The sequence below is a fragment of the Seriola lalandi genome, unplaced genomic scaffold (assembly GCF_002814215.2).
Source record: "Seriola lalandi dorsalis isolate HSWRI2012SDOR001 ecotype SW California unplaced genomic scaffold, Sedor1 jcf7180002054438, whole genome shotgun sequence".
Lineage (NCBI taxonomy): Eukaryota > Metazoa > Chordata > Actinopteri > Carangiformes > Carangidae > Seriola > Seriola lalandi.
In genome coordinates this window covers 12,600-30,051 of record NW_019524991.1, presented here as the reverse complement: position 1 = coordinate 30,051, position 17,452 = coordinate 12,600, and the positions used below count along the sequence as shown (strand labels likewise).

The 17,452-nt window shown below is 42.6% G+C and overlaps 1 protein-coding gene across 1 annotated transcript in view; it reads right to left on the bottom strand.

Moving 5' to 3' along the window:
* The window catches only part of LOC111658321 (otoferlin), a gene marked incomplete at its 5' end in the record, with an annotated part of 27,825 nt that overhangs the window by 2,458 nt on the left and 7,915 nt on the right, over positions 1-17,452 (bottom strand). Inside the window, 28 exons of the mRNA XM_087175269.1 lie at positions 2,457-2,557; positions 3,532-3,710; positions 3,869-4,110; positions 6,793-6,891; positions 7,161-7,249; positions 7,342-7,484; positions 7,864-8,024; positions 8,199-8,369; positions 8,547-8,674; positions 8,893-9,030; positions 9,121-9,255; positions 9,344-9,489; positions 10,417-10,492; positions 10,601-10,738; positions 10,860-10,889; positions 11,096-11,262; positions 12,160-12,322; positions 12,440-12,601; positions 12,695-12,814; positions 13,092-13,163; positions 13,719-13,880; positions 14,650-14,784; positions 14,914-15,038; positions 15,460-15,652; positions 16,047-16,199; positions 16,364-16,480; positions 17,075-17,165; positions 17,294-17,310. Of these exons, the coding sequence (XP_087031395.1) occupies positions 2,457-2,557; positions 3,532-3,710; positions 3,869-4,110; positions 6,793-6,891; positions 7,161-7,249; positions 7,342-7,484; positions 7,864-8,024; positions 8,199-8,369; positions 8,547-8,674; positions 8,893-9,030; positions 9,121-9,255; positions 9,344-9,489; positions 10,417-10,492; positions 10,601-10,738; positions 10,860-10,889; positions 11,096-11,262; positions 12,160-12,322; positions 12,440-12,601; positions 12,695-12,814; positions 13,092-13,163; positions 13,719-13,880; positions 14,650-14,784; positions 14,914-15,038; positions 15,460-15,652; positions 16,047-16,199; positions 16,364-16,480; positions 17,075-17,165; positions 17,294-17,310 (3,653 nt within the window). The remainder of the gene's footprint in view (positions 1-2,456; positions 2,558-3,531; positions 3,711-3,868; positions 4,111-6,792; positions 6,892-7,160; positions 7,250-7,341; positions 7,485-7,863; positions 8,025-8,198; positions 8,370-8,546; positions 8,675-8,892; positions 9,031-9,120; positions 9,256-9,343; positions 9,490-10,416; positions 10,493-10,600; positions 10,739-10,859; positions 10,890-11,095; positions 11,263-12,159; positions 12,323-12,439; positions 12,602-12,694; positions 12,815-13,091; positions 13,164-13,718; positions 13,881-14,649; positions 14,785-14,913; positions 15,039-15,459; positions 15,653-16,046; positions 16,200-16,363; positions 16,481-17,074; positions 17,166-17,293; positions 17,311-17,452) is intronic.

Genomic DNA, 17,452 nt, shown 5'->3' with positions numbered 1-17,452 from the left:
GGGGGGGGGCGGCGGGAGGGAAGGGGTATTTCGGGTGGTGTTCGCCTTTCCCCTCAGAGCTAAGGTGGAAAGGTGGCGATCTGTACAGGAAGATCAGAATGGATTAGAGAGGAGAAATAATGCACTCGGACTCCCGAAAGCGCCTTTTTTCTGAGACTGAGGGAGACATGACGTTCTCCCTCTGCGTCTCCCTCCTTTCACCCACCCATCCGGTTAACCACCTCCCACCCCCCCCACCCTCACCCCGCCCCTTCCTGTCTTGCCAGCAGCCTTTCAAGCCCCCAGCAGTTTCTTGACAAGGTAGCCTGGCATGCTGTAGAGGAAGAGGCCCAGCATGATGAGTAGCAGCAGGGCCAGCACGATCTTGATGATCAGCCACTTGTAGCGGTTGCACACCAGGTAGCGGATGGCTTTCAGCGGGCTCAGGAACCACAGGAAGGTGGTGTCTGGGCGGCTAGAGGGGATGGATGGAGGTTTTACAGGTGGAAAGTCACGAATTTGGTGAAGAGGGCATGCGGGCGGATGGAGGAAGGGGAGAGAGAAATGGGGTGAAACATGGGAGAAGTAAAAGGGAGAGAGAGAGAAAGCTGGCATTAGTGGTTAGTATGCCATGTTGCATTTGTGAGTATTATTTTTAATACAGCATGCTCAGAACTAACATTTGTATAAACAACGTTTCCAAGGATGCAAAGATCACACCACAGAGTAAAAGCTACATACGCACAATGGAGATACGGTAAAAATGGATGGATGATTGACCAACAGCTCTGTCCTGAGGGAATGAGCTTTTCATTATCAATAATATTTTGGTTACACTTTATTTTACAGGTCCATAAATTCCAGTTTATTTCCTTATAAAGTTTCCTGGAGAGAACCAAATAATTTAGTGCTGATTACAGGTAAAATAGAGAGTGATCCGTTGGTACACTTAGTTATTTCCAAATGCCATGCCAGCAAAAGCTTGATGTTTTTATTCAGAGGAAAGCCAGTGAGCTACACGTCTCCAAACAAACATATAATAATTATTAGAGTTTCCAATAATACCCCGATGAGTAGTGAATATTCATGGTGGTTGAATTTGAGTGATTTCTTTCATGGAAATAAATCAAAACTCAACATAACTGACTGAACTAAAATTAGAACCAAACTACATATTTCATTCTGGGAACATTTCGAGAAATTATTAGAAAATATTACTGATGATTTAGATTAATACAACTTTATCCAGCTTCTGGTTTGTTTCATGTCATCATAAGAAATCGGGTTGCCCATGTTCCAGTATGATTCTACCACTATTCAGTTTTTATTGATGTGCAGATATTATCAGTATGAGACTTGAACTTATAGTTATTCTGAACATATACATATATATATATGTATATATATATATTCTCTTCCTTATACAACTTACAGTGGACATTAATAAAATAATTTATGGTAGATATATTGATATTTGAATAGCATTACGTTTAAAAAAACTAAAAACAAACATCAAACCTGCCGCACAGCTTTACTTGGATGGCCTTTTTAAAAAGTACACTGGGCATCTGACATGAATAACAAGGACATCTTTCCTGCATTTCTCCATACCGCTCAGTTGGTCACTTATCAGATGTGTAATGGCACTTTGTGGCAAAAGACACTGGCAAGACGAGACACAAAAGAGACTTTTCTAGTGCTAGGACAGAAAACGAGCAGAAGGCAGAATACAAAGAAATTGAGTTTGGCGCCACAGAAGAGAAGGTGCTACAGGTAGGACAGGAGAAACCAGGAAGCGAGGGGTTAAATAGAGAAGCAGAGAAAGCGAGGAGGGGGCGGAGGCTACCAGCGCGTCAGGCCCCCAGCATCTTCTTGACCAGGTAGCCAGGGATTGAGTAGAGGAAGAGGCCCAGCATGAGCAGCAGCAGTATCAGTCCCAGGACCTTGAGGATCAGCCAGCGGTAGTTGTGCCAGATGAAGTAACGAATGGACTTCAGAGGGCTCAGAAACCACATTAGACTGGTGTCCGGGCGACTTTTCGCAAGGAGGGAGGAAAGGGGGGAAGGAATGCAGATGGAGGCAAAAAACAGGGAAAAGGGTAAGGAGAAGAGGAGTTACACAGAAAGGAGGGAAAGGACGAGGGTAGGGGAGAGACAGAGGGAGACAGTTGAAGAGATGGTAGGAGGAGAAACGAGTGTGAAAGTGTAACAGTGGCCTTTTGACAGTGCAGAAAGCAGCCACAGTCAAACACGACCAAATCTCTATTAGATAACATCAAAATCTCGACTTGTAGGGATTTTTCATTCACTGCTTTTTGCACTGTAAGAATGATTTACCCGAAGAGAAGATTTGAGGGACACTTGCTAATGTCTGTGCCTTATTCTGATCCACACAACCATCCTCAAGTTTTAAATGAGTGTCTGTGAGAGATTGATTCTGCATACATTTTCAATAAATACAACATGTCAGTGTCTTACTTTGGTTTCTCCAGTGGATCTGGCTCATTTCGTCCGAGTCCTACAGGACTTTTCTCTGCCTCTTCTGCTGTCACCAGGTGAAGCTCAGCCTCTACTTTACCCTGCAACGACATTAATAACAAATTAAATTAAAGGTACCTCGTGGAGTTACACACACATCCATACACATGTACTTACCTTTTTTCTCTGCACAGGGGCCATTCACGTCATACCCTCTGTACATATCAATACAGTGCTTTCCATTTGGACTTTTGATCAATTAAATTGAATTAATGTCTACTTGTGACTCCTTTATCACGAGTAAAAGGAGTTTTACTGAATTTTTACTGAGCAGTGGCCCTCTGCATCCACAAGGTAATTACAGGATGATGGCACATTAAATTCTTCTGAGTCTTGCCGATCATCTGAACCCACAGCAGCTGTGTGCTAATCTGTATTTGCTAGTCGCCTCTGCCATGATGTCCACACTGAGAATACCAAGCTAGCTTCTTCTTAGAGCTGTCTGAAAACCCATAGTTGCTGGTGTGCGACTTTTGGCCATTCTCCCTTTTACAAGTCAGCGTACCATCTAAGTGGTTTGAAGCTGTTATTAAAGAGTTAAAATTGTTGCATAATGTTGCTTTAGGGCCTTAGTGTGGACACCAGTTATAAGTGATTTTTTTCTTTCCAGATTTTTTCGTGTGAAGGATTTTGATAGAAGGATTGAATTATGCAGTATTTTACAAGAAAAAAGCAAAAAATTTGAGAAAATCCAGAAAAAAAATAAACATTATTTTAAGTAACGCAAATAATTTACCTGGGACCAACTGGATTAATACACAGAGTATTGTCTTGAAAGATTTCTGGAGTAGACAGAAATATTTGCTTTGATTTCACTATGTAATGAGCTTTGCACATGTATTTTATGGTTCTTTCTTTACTTAAATTCAAATTTATACTGCTAAATTTACTTCATCCCTGAAGTGACTCTCTAACTAGTGTTTACAAGAGATTTTCAAGGGTAATTTTGAGATGATTTAAAATGCGGTGATGAACTACAGTTGTGATTTTGCTCAGTACTTCATGTCTGTCTCACCGTGAGCTCCATCTCATCGTTCTCATCACGGGCAACAAACGGCCACCAGCCTTTCACTCTCTTTTGTTTGAAGATGGAAATGGTGGGAAGCTCCTGCTCATTTCGGATCATGTCGAGGGAGCACTGCTTGGCCGTCTTGGCGCCACGGGGGAACCGGTTCAGGTCCAGCTCAATCGCACCTGGGAGTAGTGACAGTTAAAGCAGTCAGATAATAAGGGTGGTGATGCAGATGTGAAACAGATGTGCAGTTCTGCTAAAAACAAGCAACAAAAGAGAGAAAATGTGCAAAAACATATTCAAATCCAACAACCAGCAACCTGCTCCCGTCAGTTCTCACCCAGGAAGTCATCAGCAGAGAAGTGGTCGGCGTCCCAGACCTGCAGTGTGAGGCGAGGAGGGATCTTGTATTCGGTCTCATCCCAGGAAAACATGGACTCTTTCTTAGAGATGACGATCTTCTCCTCGGCCATGAGGTAATCGAAGGGGAAGACGAAGCGCCAGTTGAAGTTGCCCTCACCGGTCAGGGAGTGATAGTGCACATCTGTGTCCTGCTTGTCCTCCTGCTGCCCTTTCAGCCACCTGTAGGAAGGCCACAGGCACGTTAGAGTCACAGAGGTCAGAGTTGACCTTTAGGATCATGGTTTGGTGAGATGAGTGAGTAGATCAGTTGTTTAAATCATGCAATTACAATGTCTAAATATGTAGGAAATTGCAATTGTCTGTCAGTTGCTGTGTATTAATTTGGTTGATTTAACAAGGAGCACAGGAAATATACCAGTCTGCTAACAAGAGAGATGATGCTCATAGGTCAAAATCAAAACACATCATGTGACTCCCCAATAGCAAATCAGATTAATACATTGATATTAGGATAAATGTTCCTGAGCAATACATAAAAATCTGATTTGATGTTGGAGTTACACACTAGTTTCAAAGCCATGCACACACAGAACTTGTAGAAATGCAACATAAGGTTAGTGTCTGGATGCAGAGGAGCAGAGGATCAAAGCCTGTGGAGTGAGTCTGTGCCAGCTAAAGCTCTTTCATTAAGAGCTGAGCGAGGCGTCATTCGTCAAAAGGAGCAGGAGAGAAGCTGCACAATCAGTTCTCAAAACGCAACACTAAAAACATGAAAAAGTGAGCTGACAAAAGATAATTGTCAGGCTGAAAGCATCTTGGTGAATACGGAAAAAAATGTGAAGGAATGTGCTTTGATTTGGTAACTGAGATGCACTCGGACGCATTAGGCTGCAGTGAGAAAGAACTGAGGCGTTTTAGCTCGGCTACAAAGGGCATGGTGTCGCTAAAACATGCCTGATCTCATGTGACTCAACAACTGAACCATCACTACTGTATCACAACACTGTGTCCATCTGAAACAACCCGCAGTTTGTTCTAGCTTTACTGTCACGGTGAAACATTTGGATCAGCCGCTACAATCAACAGCACTGAACAAAAGAGATCTCGATTTCCAAAACGCCTCGTCATCCTCCAGGTGTTCAGGGTTGTTTGAGGATGGCACCCTGTTTGTTACAGTAAAGTCCTGCTGTGACACATCCACAGGTGACACCAGGTCAGCTGAGGGAAAAGTTAGATTGGTTAGGAGATGCAGGAGTGAGGAGGCTCCACAAAATACCAACATCAGTTACTTAAAATAATAATCAAATATCCAGGCTGCAAAACGACAATGTTGTTAAAAACATCGGAGCTCTGTCATACGGACATGCATATCGTTTGCATACACAGTATATTTCCATGCAAGAAGTTTTTTTTATGATAAAAAATATCTGAAAAGTCTTTATTTAAAGTAACGTCCAGTAGCAACTGCAGTACAGGACCAAACCACAAGGATTATTTAATGTTATTTATTACAGGCGCCCTTAATTGGTAAGTTCATTTCTTCCGCCAACGAAATTATGTTTTCACCCGTGTCTGTTTATTTTTCAGCAGGATTAATGGGAAAAAAAAAAGTTAAAAAGTACTGAGCCGATTTGCACTGAACTTGGTGGATGGACGGGACATGGGCCAAGGAAGAACCCATTCAATTCTGGGGGAGATCTGGATCATTTCCTATGAATCTGATTTTTTTTTCTCTGAAGTCTGGTGTATGCTATTTGACATTTGCCTTGGCAGATGTTTATGCTGTCTGAGTCTCCCTCTTAATATTAACAATAAATCAAAAGACAAATTGTGATGAGAAAAGGGGCTGCTCGTAGTGATGAACCCACAGAAAAAAAACTCACCTGACTCAGTTTCTCTAAGCTCTGTGCAGCTTTTTTAGCATCTTTTAGCTCACTGTTTTGGTTCGACAGCCCACATCTTTTCTGTTTTGGTCCACTCTCGCTGCTCTCATCAGTGTCGTTTTTAGCGAGATAGCTCTAAAAACTCAACTACATGCTACCTGTTCAACACCGAACAGCAAACAGACAAAGTTAGCAACGAGCTGCTGAACACAGTGGAGCAGCTAAAGGAGCAGATATTTCCCTCAAGAGCTGGAGGAGAACAAAATTAGAGCTAAAATTTGAGTGAATATTGGACTTGCATTCATCAAGTGGCCAAATACCTGAGTCAAAATGAATGCTAATGTTGCTCCATGTCTGCTGGATGTGTAAAGAAGCAACTCCTTGCTAAGATTTTCACCATATCAGCTTTATAGGGTGATAATATGTCAGCGTTGTGTTTACAGCTTGTTGCACAGTGGTTCAACCTGTTAATAATATCTGTCAGATTTCTTGAAGTCTGTGGTTTATGTGCTTTGGTCCTTACTGTACAAATTCTTCATTTGGCATTAGTTCACAGCGTGCTGATGGGAGACAAGCGTGGTTGCGTGCTGAAGAGATAAAACAGGAAGTGGGAGAGATGACAAATAAAGGATTGAAAGGGCCTAATGGGGAGGAAAGAAGGGAGGTTGTTGTACGAGCCATGCGATGGTATCGTGTGTTTACCCCCTGACATAGATGTCAGACATCTTCTCTCCTGTCATGAAAGCATCGTCCTCTAGAATTACGTCATCAGTGTTCCAAATAACAACACGAAGCTCAAAGCTAGACACCAGCAGAGCATTGACAGGAGAAGAGAGAGAGGACGACAGACAGGAGACACACCACAAACACAAAGACAGACGCGACAAAACGACACAAACACGCACACGGAAAAATGGAAACAAAACAAAAAAAATAATGGTTAACTGCAAAAAAAAAAATCCACACACAGCTCACACCCACGGGACAAGGCTTGGTCGCCACGTCCCGCTGTACCTACCCCCTGACAAATATGTCACTGGACTTTTCCCCAGTGAAGTAATCATCGTCCTCCAGTATTACTTCGTCTGTATTCCAAATAATCACCCTGAGCTCATATCTGGTAAGGGGGGGAGGAAGGAACACATACACACATAGTTGGACTTGTATTTGACAGTAAATGGAGAGCTAACTACTCAAACAGACTCACCATAATTTAACCTGGGGATAAAACTACAAATTCTGTTGAAAAAAAAACTGCAGAGATTTAGACACTTTGTAATGCAACAAACAAATTTTCCATTTAATGCATTGGATTCGTGCTTTTCTCATTATCAGAAAACGTCATTCAAATTAATATCTTTTTGATTTGCTCAAACCAAAGTGTACCTCTTTGGTTTCCGTGGTGATATGTCAATCGCAGGTCCAGGAGCAGGCATGTCCATAGGAAACATGTCCACCCACATCTCAATACGGCCCTTTGGACACAAAAAGGAAACAACACAGTTTAACTACTTCTTTAATTGATTTGATTTATGAAACTAGACAAGCGTCGCTCTCTCTCTCCTACCTGTTCGATGCCGGGCTTGTCGGGGTTCAGCAGGGGTCTGGTCTCCACGTGCTCAGGGACGAGCTTGCATCCCAATCTCGGGATCTCCTCCCAGTGGTTCAGCACTGTCAGAGCCAGATGCTCCTCGGTCTGCTTCTTCAAACCTGGGTGATCATTACAAATGGAGGAAGAGGAGGAGAAACACAGGAAGTAAAATATTAAAGCACTTAAATCAGGATAAAACAATATTACCAGATTTAATTTAAGACATTTTTACCCTATAGACTCTTATACTGATTACAGGATCAATACCTACAGTGATTACAACCAAGATCACCTTAATGAGCTTCAGTGCCCTTATAAACTTATTATGTGAAATGTACTCATATCTTGGAAACCCACTGTAACCACTGTGAAATCAGAGACGACAAATAATCTCAGATCTCCTTGTACATGTTATCACAATCATTTTGACAGTGAAATAGTCACATATGTAGGACCTTGAAATGACCTTACAGCCTTAGGAGAAAACTGCAGCCGTACCATTCTCATCTTCAATCTCTGTCTGTCCCTGGAAGATTCGACTCGCTACCTTGACTTTGCCGCCAGGCCCATAATGAGGTACATCGATCTTGCCGTCCTTACAGAGCTTAGCCAGGATCTGGCTGGGCTTCATAGGGTCCCGCCAAACATTGTATCCATGGCTAACGTCAACAGATATCAAAGAGATTACAGACATTCTGAGGTCAGAAAATAACCAAAATACTAATATGTGTAATCATCCAAGGACAATCTCAAGACAAGGTGTTTCACGGTGACATTAAACATTAAATCTTGAAGAAGAGACCTATAAAAGCTAAAGACACACTGATGCTCACACAGAGTAGTTGGATGAGATGCCACAGGTGGCTCTGTATTTGCTGTAGAAACGATTCTCCAGGTCAATCTTTGTCTCTCCGATCAGGTCGTCAGTGCCGACCAAGTCCCAGTCGTACACTGACACTGTTAGCATGGATTCCATGGGGAACGTGGCCTCAATGTCAAATGATCTGAAGGAATAGGAATAGCAGGAGGAAGGACGTGGTGGATGAAGACAAGGAGTGGAGAATCAAAAAGAGGTATGATCTTGTTTCAAAAATGCTGCTGCACAAAAGTTCCAGACATACTTTTCCCCTGCAAGACAAAATGGGACAAAATTTGGAGAAAGGTGTAGTCTCTCAACTCACTTGCCAAATACAGGATTGAGCTGTTTGGAGATGTAGTTCTCTTTGTCTTTGACCTCTGATTTGCCCAGCTTGATGACCACGTATGGATCAGCCTTCCCATTGATATCAGCAGGATGAAGATCTGTAGCCTGAGAAAGAAAACAGAATTAAAGAAAAAAGCACAGAGAGAACACTTTAAACTGTAATAATAATAATAATAATAATAATAATAATAATAATACGCCTTTCAAAGTACCCAAGGCATATATATAAAACATATAAATGAAAATAAGACGAGAAAGAAAAAGGATGGCAATGATTGGAGGAGATTGTAGTATATATTCAAAATAGTAAGGAGGTCACTCACCCTGACCACATAGACACGGACAAGGACGTTGATTGGATCGTTATGAGGAATGCTCTGGAACATGCCCATGTTAGGATCAAATCCTGCCTCTCTGGTGATCTCCTCAGACAGAGGTAGCTTGTACATACATAGGGAGCCCTGCATCGGAGGAAAACAACAGGTTACCATATAACTTCTGTCTGCTCTTGTATGTAGGCATGTATTTGTTTTCACTCTGTGTTTTCCCACCTTGAATCTGCCAACAATCCTGTCGTCATCCAGAGCATGTTCGTCGTCGTCCCCAGCTTTCCCTCTGTACAGGTTGAAGGTGTGAAGCCAGTCTTCAAAGTTACCATACTCAGTCTCTAGCTCCTTGTTGTACACCTGCACCAGACATAAAAACACATCAAGTGAGAGTATATGCCTTTGCTGGTTAAATTTTTTTTTTTGTCAAAGTATAAGTGATACTCACCATCAGCTCGTCCACTTTTGCTTTAACCGGTCGTTTCTCAGTCCCGTCTGCAGCCTGATTCTTCTTCTTGTCCTTGGAGCTCTTCTTCTCTCTGCTCTTTTCTTTTGTCTTGGTGCCTTTCGGAAGAAGGTCATCGGGTTTGATATCTGATCGGGTGGGTGAGTGGAGGTGGAGGTGGACAAAGTAGGTTGAAGTCATGAAGAGGGGCGCACAGGGGGGAGGGTGCACACAGCGCTATACATGTCACTCAACATGAAAGCTGACATCTTTTGTTTATCAGGGCACTAAGTTTCCCTGAAATCATGGTGTGAATGTGGCTAAATGTTCTTGGATTCTAGAGAGGCAATGGCAGAACCGAAAATATCTGCAGCCTGGTGTTAAGTTACTCTTTAAGAAGAAAAACTATGAAATGCTGAAGGGCAGTTAGTAAAAATGTTATCATGAGAAATGTGATATTGCATCTTACCAATAGATGATAATTGCAGTTGAAAAAAAACATCCTGCCACATTTCATCTTGACAGCAGAGAGCACCGAGGTTCATAGGAAACTTCTTCTTATACTACAAGTAGCTCCTTAAAAGAAGTTTCATACTACATTGATCGCAGTCTGAGAGTAAATCATTTATGCTTTTATGTCATTTAAGCATATAAGTGTGTTAGTGCAGGTGTAGATTAATTCAGTGATTTTGTATCAGCCAACTTTCATGTGCACTGCAGAGCTGGGAGGAGATGCTAATGTAAGAAATGGTCATGAACATGATAATGTTTTAGTCAGTTCGAAGCACAGATAAAGGATGGATCCATGGGATGAAGGAGACGAAGAGCAGGAAGTGCATGCTCTGTGCTCGAACTCACATCTCGCTTCACCCTGAGGGCTGCCAACTCAAAATACATAACAACAACTAGGAATCATTCTTTAAACAACAAAAAGAAACTGAAAGAAAATAGTCAGGAACATGTGAACACTTGTAGAATCACAATCTAAAATCTAATATTGGTGACATGTCCCTCAAAGCAGCAGACGTGGAAGCCGCGCTGGCGAGCAGCCTGTCTGATCTGGTGGAGTTCAATACCTGCCGACTCTGCTGCTATCTCCAGGTCCTCTCTCTCCTCCGCCTCTGCCTGTGCCGCCTCCTGGGCTCTGAGGGTCTGGAAAACCAGGAAAAACAAAACATGGTGTGATAGGATTTCATAAGTGAGGACAATCCGGTGTGAGACTCACAAAAACACATGTAGATTAGACTAGAGTAGACAAACCTCCTTCAGTGTCTCTATTGAAGCAAAATATTTGGACCACCAGTCCAGCACACTCTCGTCCGTCTCCTCCTCTTCTTCGACTCCTCCCTTCTTTTTCTTCTTCTTCTTCTTTTTCTCTTTGTCACCCTCCTCCTCGGTCTGTTCAAGAGATCAGACACTGTGATGACTCTCAGCAGCTTCGGTTCTTATTCACAATGTGCCAGCAGTTAACTTAAGCACATATTTCCATTGCCAAATTTCTATAGGATCGATTACTCACCATGTCAACTTTTACAACAGCATCAGACATCTACGACAGAGGGCGTCACATAAAACAACACAAGGGTTAATACACACGATGGATGATGCAGGTAGGAGCAGCACATGTAAAAAGGTAAAAAGGACTGGACATAAAGCAGTGCTACTACTCCCACCAGTTACATATATAAACACACAGTGTACTATAGAAATGAGTAGGCAATGTTCTACTGTACACGATCTCAAAGACAAGCTTACGGCGTCTAACTTGACAACTGTGTCCATCTTTCGGACCAGAGACTCCGTGTCCATGTTGACGATGATGTCACCTGCAGGGCGAGAGAGGGTGCGGGAGGAAAGGCTGGGTGAGGAGCGAGGCTGGGAGCCGCCATTGGTAAGGACCATGTAGCCGTTCATTAGCTTAGCTGGAGGGAGGCCGGAGGATAAAGACGGCAGCAGGTGGAAGGAGAGGACAGGACAGTCCGAGGACATGCAAGAGAGGAAAAGAGATTACAGATGGAGGGAGGACAGAGGCAGGAAGCAAGCAGAGAAATCAGCAAATTTAATAAAGAATGAAAAATCCATTCTTTAGTGACCAGAGAGCTGGAACAGAAGTATTTGAATGTAATTCTTAACGTTTGTTTTAACCTTCCTTGAAGTGCAGTATCCTGTTATTGTCTAAACCTCTCTGGAGCTGCGTCCAGCTGGCATTTCAAAAAGGTTAAAACAAAGTCTGAAAATGATTTGCAAACATTGTTTCGCCCATGTTTGTTAATAACCTACGGGTCTTATTAAGAATGAGGGAAAACACACACCTGAGAAAGAAATAGACAAAAGATTTCATTCTGCATCTTTTAAAAGAATTCACTGTTTGTATGTGTTTATATTTTAAGCTTAATAAAAACCAGACTGAACAATAAAAAATGATGACGAATTGCTTGATGCATTGGCAATAGATAATACAATTACTCCTGTACAGATATTATACTATTGTCTGATGGTCAAGAATTTTACAACTCTTGGGTTTATAAATTAAATCACAACTAACAATAACAACACAAGATAATCGCTTCATGCCCTGATCATTTTGTTGCTGATGCTTTTCAGCTTGAAGCCTTGATCAGAGAAAAGTGTATGTGACACCAGTAAGCTCTCATAGTGCATTTTATCATCCAGCTAATTCTTCACCTGGCAACAAGAATGCAGTGCTACTCCAAACACCCAAACACCCACACACACACACATACACACACACAAACACACACATACATACACACACAAATATCACAGCTATTAAGCTCATTGATAACTGATGTGAGCACCTGCAGTGGCCCAGTTGTTGGAGGTCTTGTCTGGGGCGCTGTAGATGAAACGTCTCAGGCTGGTGACAGCGTGGGAACCCACCAGGATGTAGCGGCCAAACGCTCTGCAATCCACCACCCGGATGTTGAGAGGAGGGTGCAAGAGCTCATTTTCTGGAAGGTCCTGAGGACAAAGACGGACAAACAACAAGCTAAAATGTTTAAAAAGCAAAGACAACCAGACAAGTTTCAAGTCATTTTAATGGTTATTAGTGGATGTAATATCTGCGGTACAACTCACCACCTCAAACCATTTGACCAGGGTGCTGAAGTTGGGGTTTTTCTTGTAGTTCTGGATGAGGGCAGATTGAACACCTCTACCTGCACACTCTATATCCACACGTGGCCGGTCCACCTGAGCTAAGTTAATCCTCTTCAGGTCCCTTAAACCCCAGAACAAAACCTGAACCGGAGAAAAACAGCAATCCAGGAGTCCAGCAGTGAGCAAATAGGAGCTTTAGGGATGAAAACATAGAGCCGGTGGTTAAAATCTCACCTCAATGCGGTAGCGGCTCAGGATGGGCCGGATGCCCAACGGCACAGGAAGAATGGGCCCACGCTCAGAGTCTGTTGGCCCTTCGAGGGGAGGAAGATCAGCCCTGCCTCCTTGACCAATCTATTTAGGACAGAGCGAGGGGAGCAAACCTGAGTATACCAGGTTGCAACACTTTTGCAGATTTCTGTATCGTGATGCAGTATGTGCACCGTACCAGATCTCTTTCCCATAGTCATAATATTTTGTAATAATTCTTTCTTGTAATAATGGGGCAACTTCAAGGAAGTACAGAGAAAGTAAAGGTTAATGTCATGGCAGAAAAGAATACAGACAATTACCACAGTACAAACGTAAGAGTAAGACATAGTAGGATGAAAAGAGAGAATGAAAAGGGCACCTTTATTTGAGGAACAGCAAAGTTATGGACAGCGATCAGAGCTCGCCTGATCTCCTCCGCATCGAAAGGAATCTGTAGGCAGCAGGAGGAGGGACAGGAAGGAAAAGAAAAACAGGGGACATGATGGATATTTTAAAGGGCAGAGGAGGTAAAATTAATATGGATAGAAAGGGGACGAGAAGGATGGCAGCAGAGGAAACAAATGGACATGGTAATGTAAAAGGGCAAGTGGAGACGTGCAGTGAGAATAAATAACAGGATAACAAGGAGTATGTGATGATGCAGGTGGAGTGGTAATGGAAATGGGAATACGGGTTGTGCAAACAGGCAAAGAGTAAGAGTGAGTTATAAATGGAGAGAAAAAGAGATTGCAAGACAGAGAGAAAGAAGAGCCCAATTTTGGCTATTTTTTAATGATTTTGTTCATGTTTCACATCTTTATTAAAAGTAAAATCCTCCTCTTTTATCTGTGTGGTTTAATCTGTTTATATTTACCAAACTATAAAGTAGTGACATGCAATCTCTTAAGAGGAAGGCCCTACGAAATTGCATGAGTGTGCATGCATATGTAAATGCATTCATTAGTCTGTGTATGTTTACGTGTGTGTGTGTTCTCGGATATTTTACCTGCAGCAGTTCAAAGGCAGCCAGCAGCTCCCCAGCGGTGCAGTTCCCTCTGTAAATCTGGTAGTATTCCAGCTGTGGTGGGAACCTCGGTGGGCCGTAGTGCTCGTCACACATCTTGATGGTGGGCTTCGCAAACGTCCGACCTATGAACTCTGCCTTGCCCTGAACACCTCATTGTGACAGCAGGCAGTCGGGACGGGGGACGGGGGACGACAAGGGAAGGGGGGGGGGGTTAGACACGAGTGTGGGAGGTGCAGTTTCCACGGTGGCCACTTGGTGTCAGTGTTGGTCAAGTTAAAGTGGTTGAAGGTTACAAAAAAAAGTGTAATTTACAAAGGGAAGGCTTGTGGAACAGTAAAATCTAGTCTCGCTAACAAACTTACAAAGATGTTGAATGTTACACATGGATATTACAGTGTAATAGAACAAAAACAAGGTGTACTTGTCATAGACAGTAACAGACGTCTAGAGGCATTTTCTAATTAACTTTCTACACCTTTGTTTGATTCAAGTATTTGGAGGCAGATTTTCTCCACTGCACCAGTGTTACTGCAACAGCTTTCACTGCTACTGCAGCCACTGTTGTTACAAATGAAAAAGGAAATGTGTAAGTTTTTCCAAAACTTTTCTCATCAGCAGCTATATGAACCAAACAGTTAACGCTACAACAGCCACCAGTAGCTATTAGAACTTCTAATTCACACAGGCTATAAAGTACTAATGGTTTCACACTCTATTTAGCCAGCAGGACAGCGTGAGTAATGTCAGAGGTAATGTGAGGGACAGGGTGGATGAGCAGGGTGGACAGACAGTCGGAAGATGAGGGATGGAGAAGCAAAGCACTTTTAGTTTTAATAGCGCAAACTAACTCCTTTAAAACAAGCAATTTCTCTATGATGCATCTGTTCATTCATGTAGACGAGGATCCTACCACAGTGTCCTGGTCGAAGATTTCAACTACAATGATTGGTGGGTCGTCTCTCAGCTCGCTGGCCTCCCCGAACAGCTCCACATCGTCAAACACCAGCAGCTGGTCCCACGTAGGGCACAGAGTCTCGCTCAGGACCTGAACAACATACACATCGGCTCAGTTCACACATAACCGACACAAACTCTCATTCATCGGCTTTTAACCGTCACTGTTGGTCACACGCGGACACACAATTCAAACACATACTCACATTCATGTTCTTACCTCGGTAACCTGGCTGTGTGTGGAGAAGAAGACCCGAGCGAAAGGATCTGAAAGGCCACTGCTGTCGGCAGCAAACAGACTGCGGGCCTGGTACATGTGTGCTCTCAGCTGAAACACCTGCTTCACTGTTGGACGAGCACGTACACACACACACACCAAATGAACTGACAATCGATCCCCCCACTTATATCGATATAAGAAAAGTGAACCACAAAGTTAAAGCCATCAATAGAAGTCAAGTGAGAAGTGAGTTTCTTTGTGTTTTGCCTCCTATTGATTTTATAGTTTAAACTTAATGGTAAATCAAGAGAAAAATAACGCAAAACATTAAAGGGAAGGAAAAGTAAAAGTAACTGCAAAACTTTTGTGCTATGGTTCAGGAAACTTAAATGATTCATCCACTGCAAATTTAGCATCAGCGAATGTTCATGTTTCAGTGACAGTTATCAGGAGTGTAGAAGTGTGTCACTTACAGAGCTGATTTGATTCTGGATCAGCTGCTCAGATGTGTCTCATTTAGTCACTTCTAGTGTTTAGAGCACTTACTGTTGTAGATGAGGCTGACAGGGGGCACAGAGTGAAGACAGGGGCTCATTTTAGCAGCTTTAATCTCTTCAAAACCATTAGGCAGACCACTGAGGAAGTCCTTTCTCTGCTTGTTGAGGCCCAGCCATAGATACAGCTCCAGCTTAGCCTGAACGGTCCAGCCTGCAGGACCGAAGCCCTTCTTACCGGGCAGCTGTGGACACAGAAAAGAAATAGACCCAATAGCTGTGAAGAGTTTTTTGCAATAAAAGCAGTCCATCAATGGCAAAAAATACTTGCTGTGGATTCTCTTGCACAATTCCTCTCCACAAGTCAATCATTAAGCATAAGAGACAACAACGAGGCCCAATCCATAAATATTAATACTATTGATTTTCAACCTCCGCTCCAGGCAGCTGTCACAGATTTACAAGCCTATTCACAAATAATCCTTGTCAATACTCATCCTGTATCGTGACTATTCAGCAATACTGATCATCTCATATGATGAGTGGCCTCTTTCAGCTGATTATAAGTTAGCAAAGTGCCTTTTAACATGAGAAGCTAACAAAGGTGAGTGAGAGAGGAGCAGGAAGAGTTGATCATACCTTGAGGAAGACAGCTTTGACTTTACCACAGTCTTTACCAGTTTCCTCATCCACTATGGAGTACAGGATGTCTTTGGAGGGAATCCGGGCATAAGCGACGCGCTTGTTGTTGCTCATCATCCAGACGAAGACATCTGGGATGCTGTGTTGTGGCTGGACAAGAAATACGCAGAAGCACTCTCATTAATCCCAGTGTCTATCCCCAGTTATAACCCACCACACTGTAAAAATGTTGATTCTTCACTCTTACAGTATGCAGTAGTGTGCAGTTTATATTCTGTGTATAGAAGCAGGAAGAGAAAAAATTAAATCTGTACCTCGTCAGCGAGGAAACGAAGCCTCTGCAAGAAGTTCTGCGCTAGCTTGAGTTTGTCTCTGAAAGTGTTCTTCTTCACCTGAGTCCGAATCTGCTTGGCCTGCTGGCCCATGCTGTCCTGCAGGAGGAGGAGGAAGACAAGGAGGAGATCAGTGATGATGAAGCTTACTTACACAGGGGCACTTTACCTCACACACATCCTGTATACACATGCAGGCATTCAATCTAACCAACTGCAAGTGGATTGTCTTTTACATGATATATAAATATGAGATGCTTTGGTTCAAAGCAACTATCTTAAAATCAACACAGAAATGATTGACTCTACAATACTTTGCTAATTACTAATTAAGCTTTAAATCACTGCTCACAGTGATGCTGTTTTCTTACAGAACACTTTACATTCCCGTGGCATTTCTTCTTGAAACAAATTAAACGTCGACTTGCAACCGAACACACACATGAATCACAGGGAATGTGGATTCTGAGAAAGAGATTGCAAATGAAATGCATCAGATTATTCAAGGGAGAGAAAAAGTAATTCAGAAATTAATCTCCTTGCGTAGCCTTTACAGGGACTCTGAACTATTTACTCACTAAGGCCCTGGAATTAGTGACTGAAGCGCAGCTTGAATTGATGCCTTTAATCACTTCATCCTCTCCTCTATTGCGCTTTCCTTTTGTTCTCTATTTGAGGAAAATGAAATCATACCATCTCTCTCATGCAGGACTTAAGCCGTTCTCGATCCAGTTTGGTTCTGCCGGCCTGGTTCACATCCTTGTTAGCGAGAGTCACGAACCGACTGGAAATGACCAGAAAATACAGAGCATGAAACACGAATGTGACTTTACTCTATGTATAAATTTATTCTGTTTTGTTTTATATTATTCCCCCGTGATCTAAAAAGTGACACAGAGACGGCCAATATACACAAGAGCAGTGAACAACTGAAAGAGTTTCACCCAAAAAAATAACAAAAAAAAACTGAAAGCACATAAAGAGAGAGATACAATAATGAAGAAAGTACTGGTTTCTTTTATTTCTTCCATGACAACCATAATGACGGTGTTTTAGAAATGCTTCAGTGCA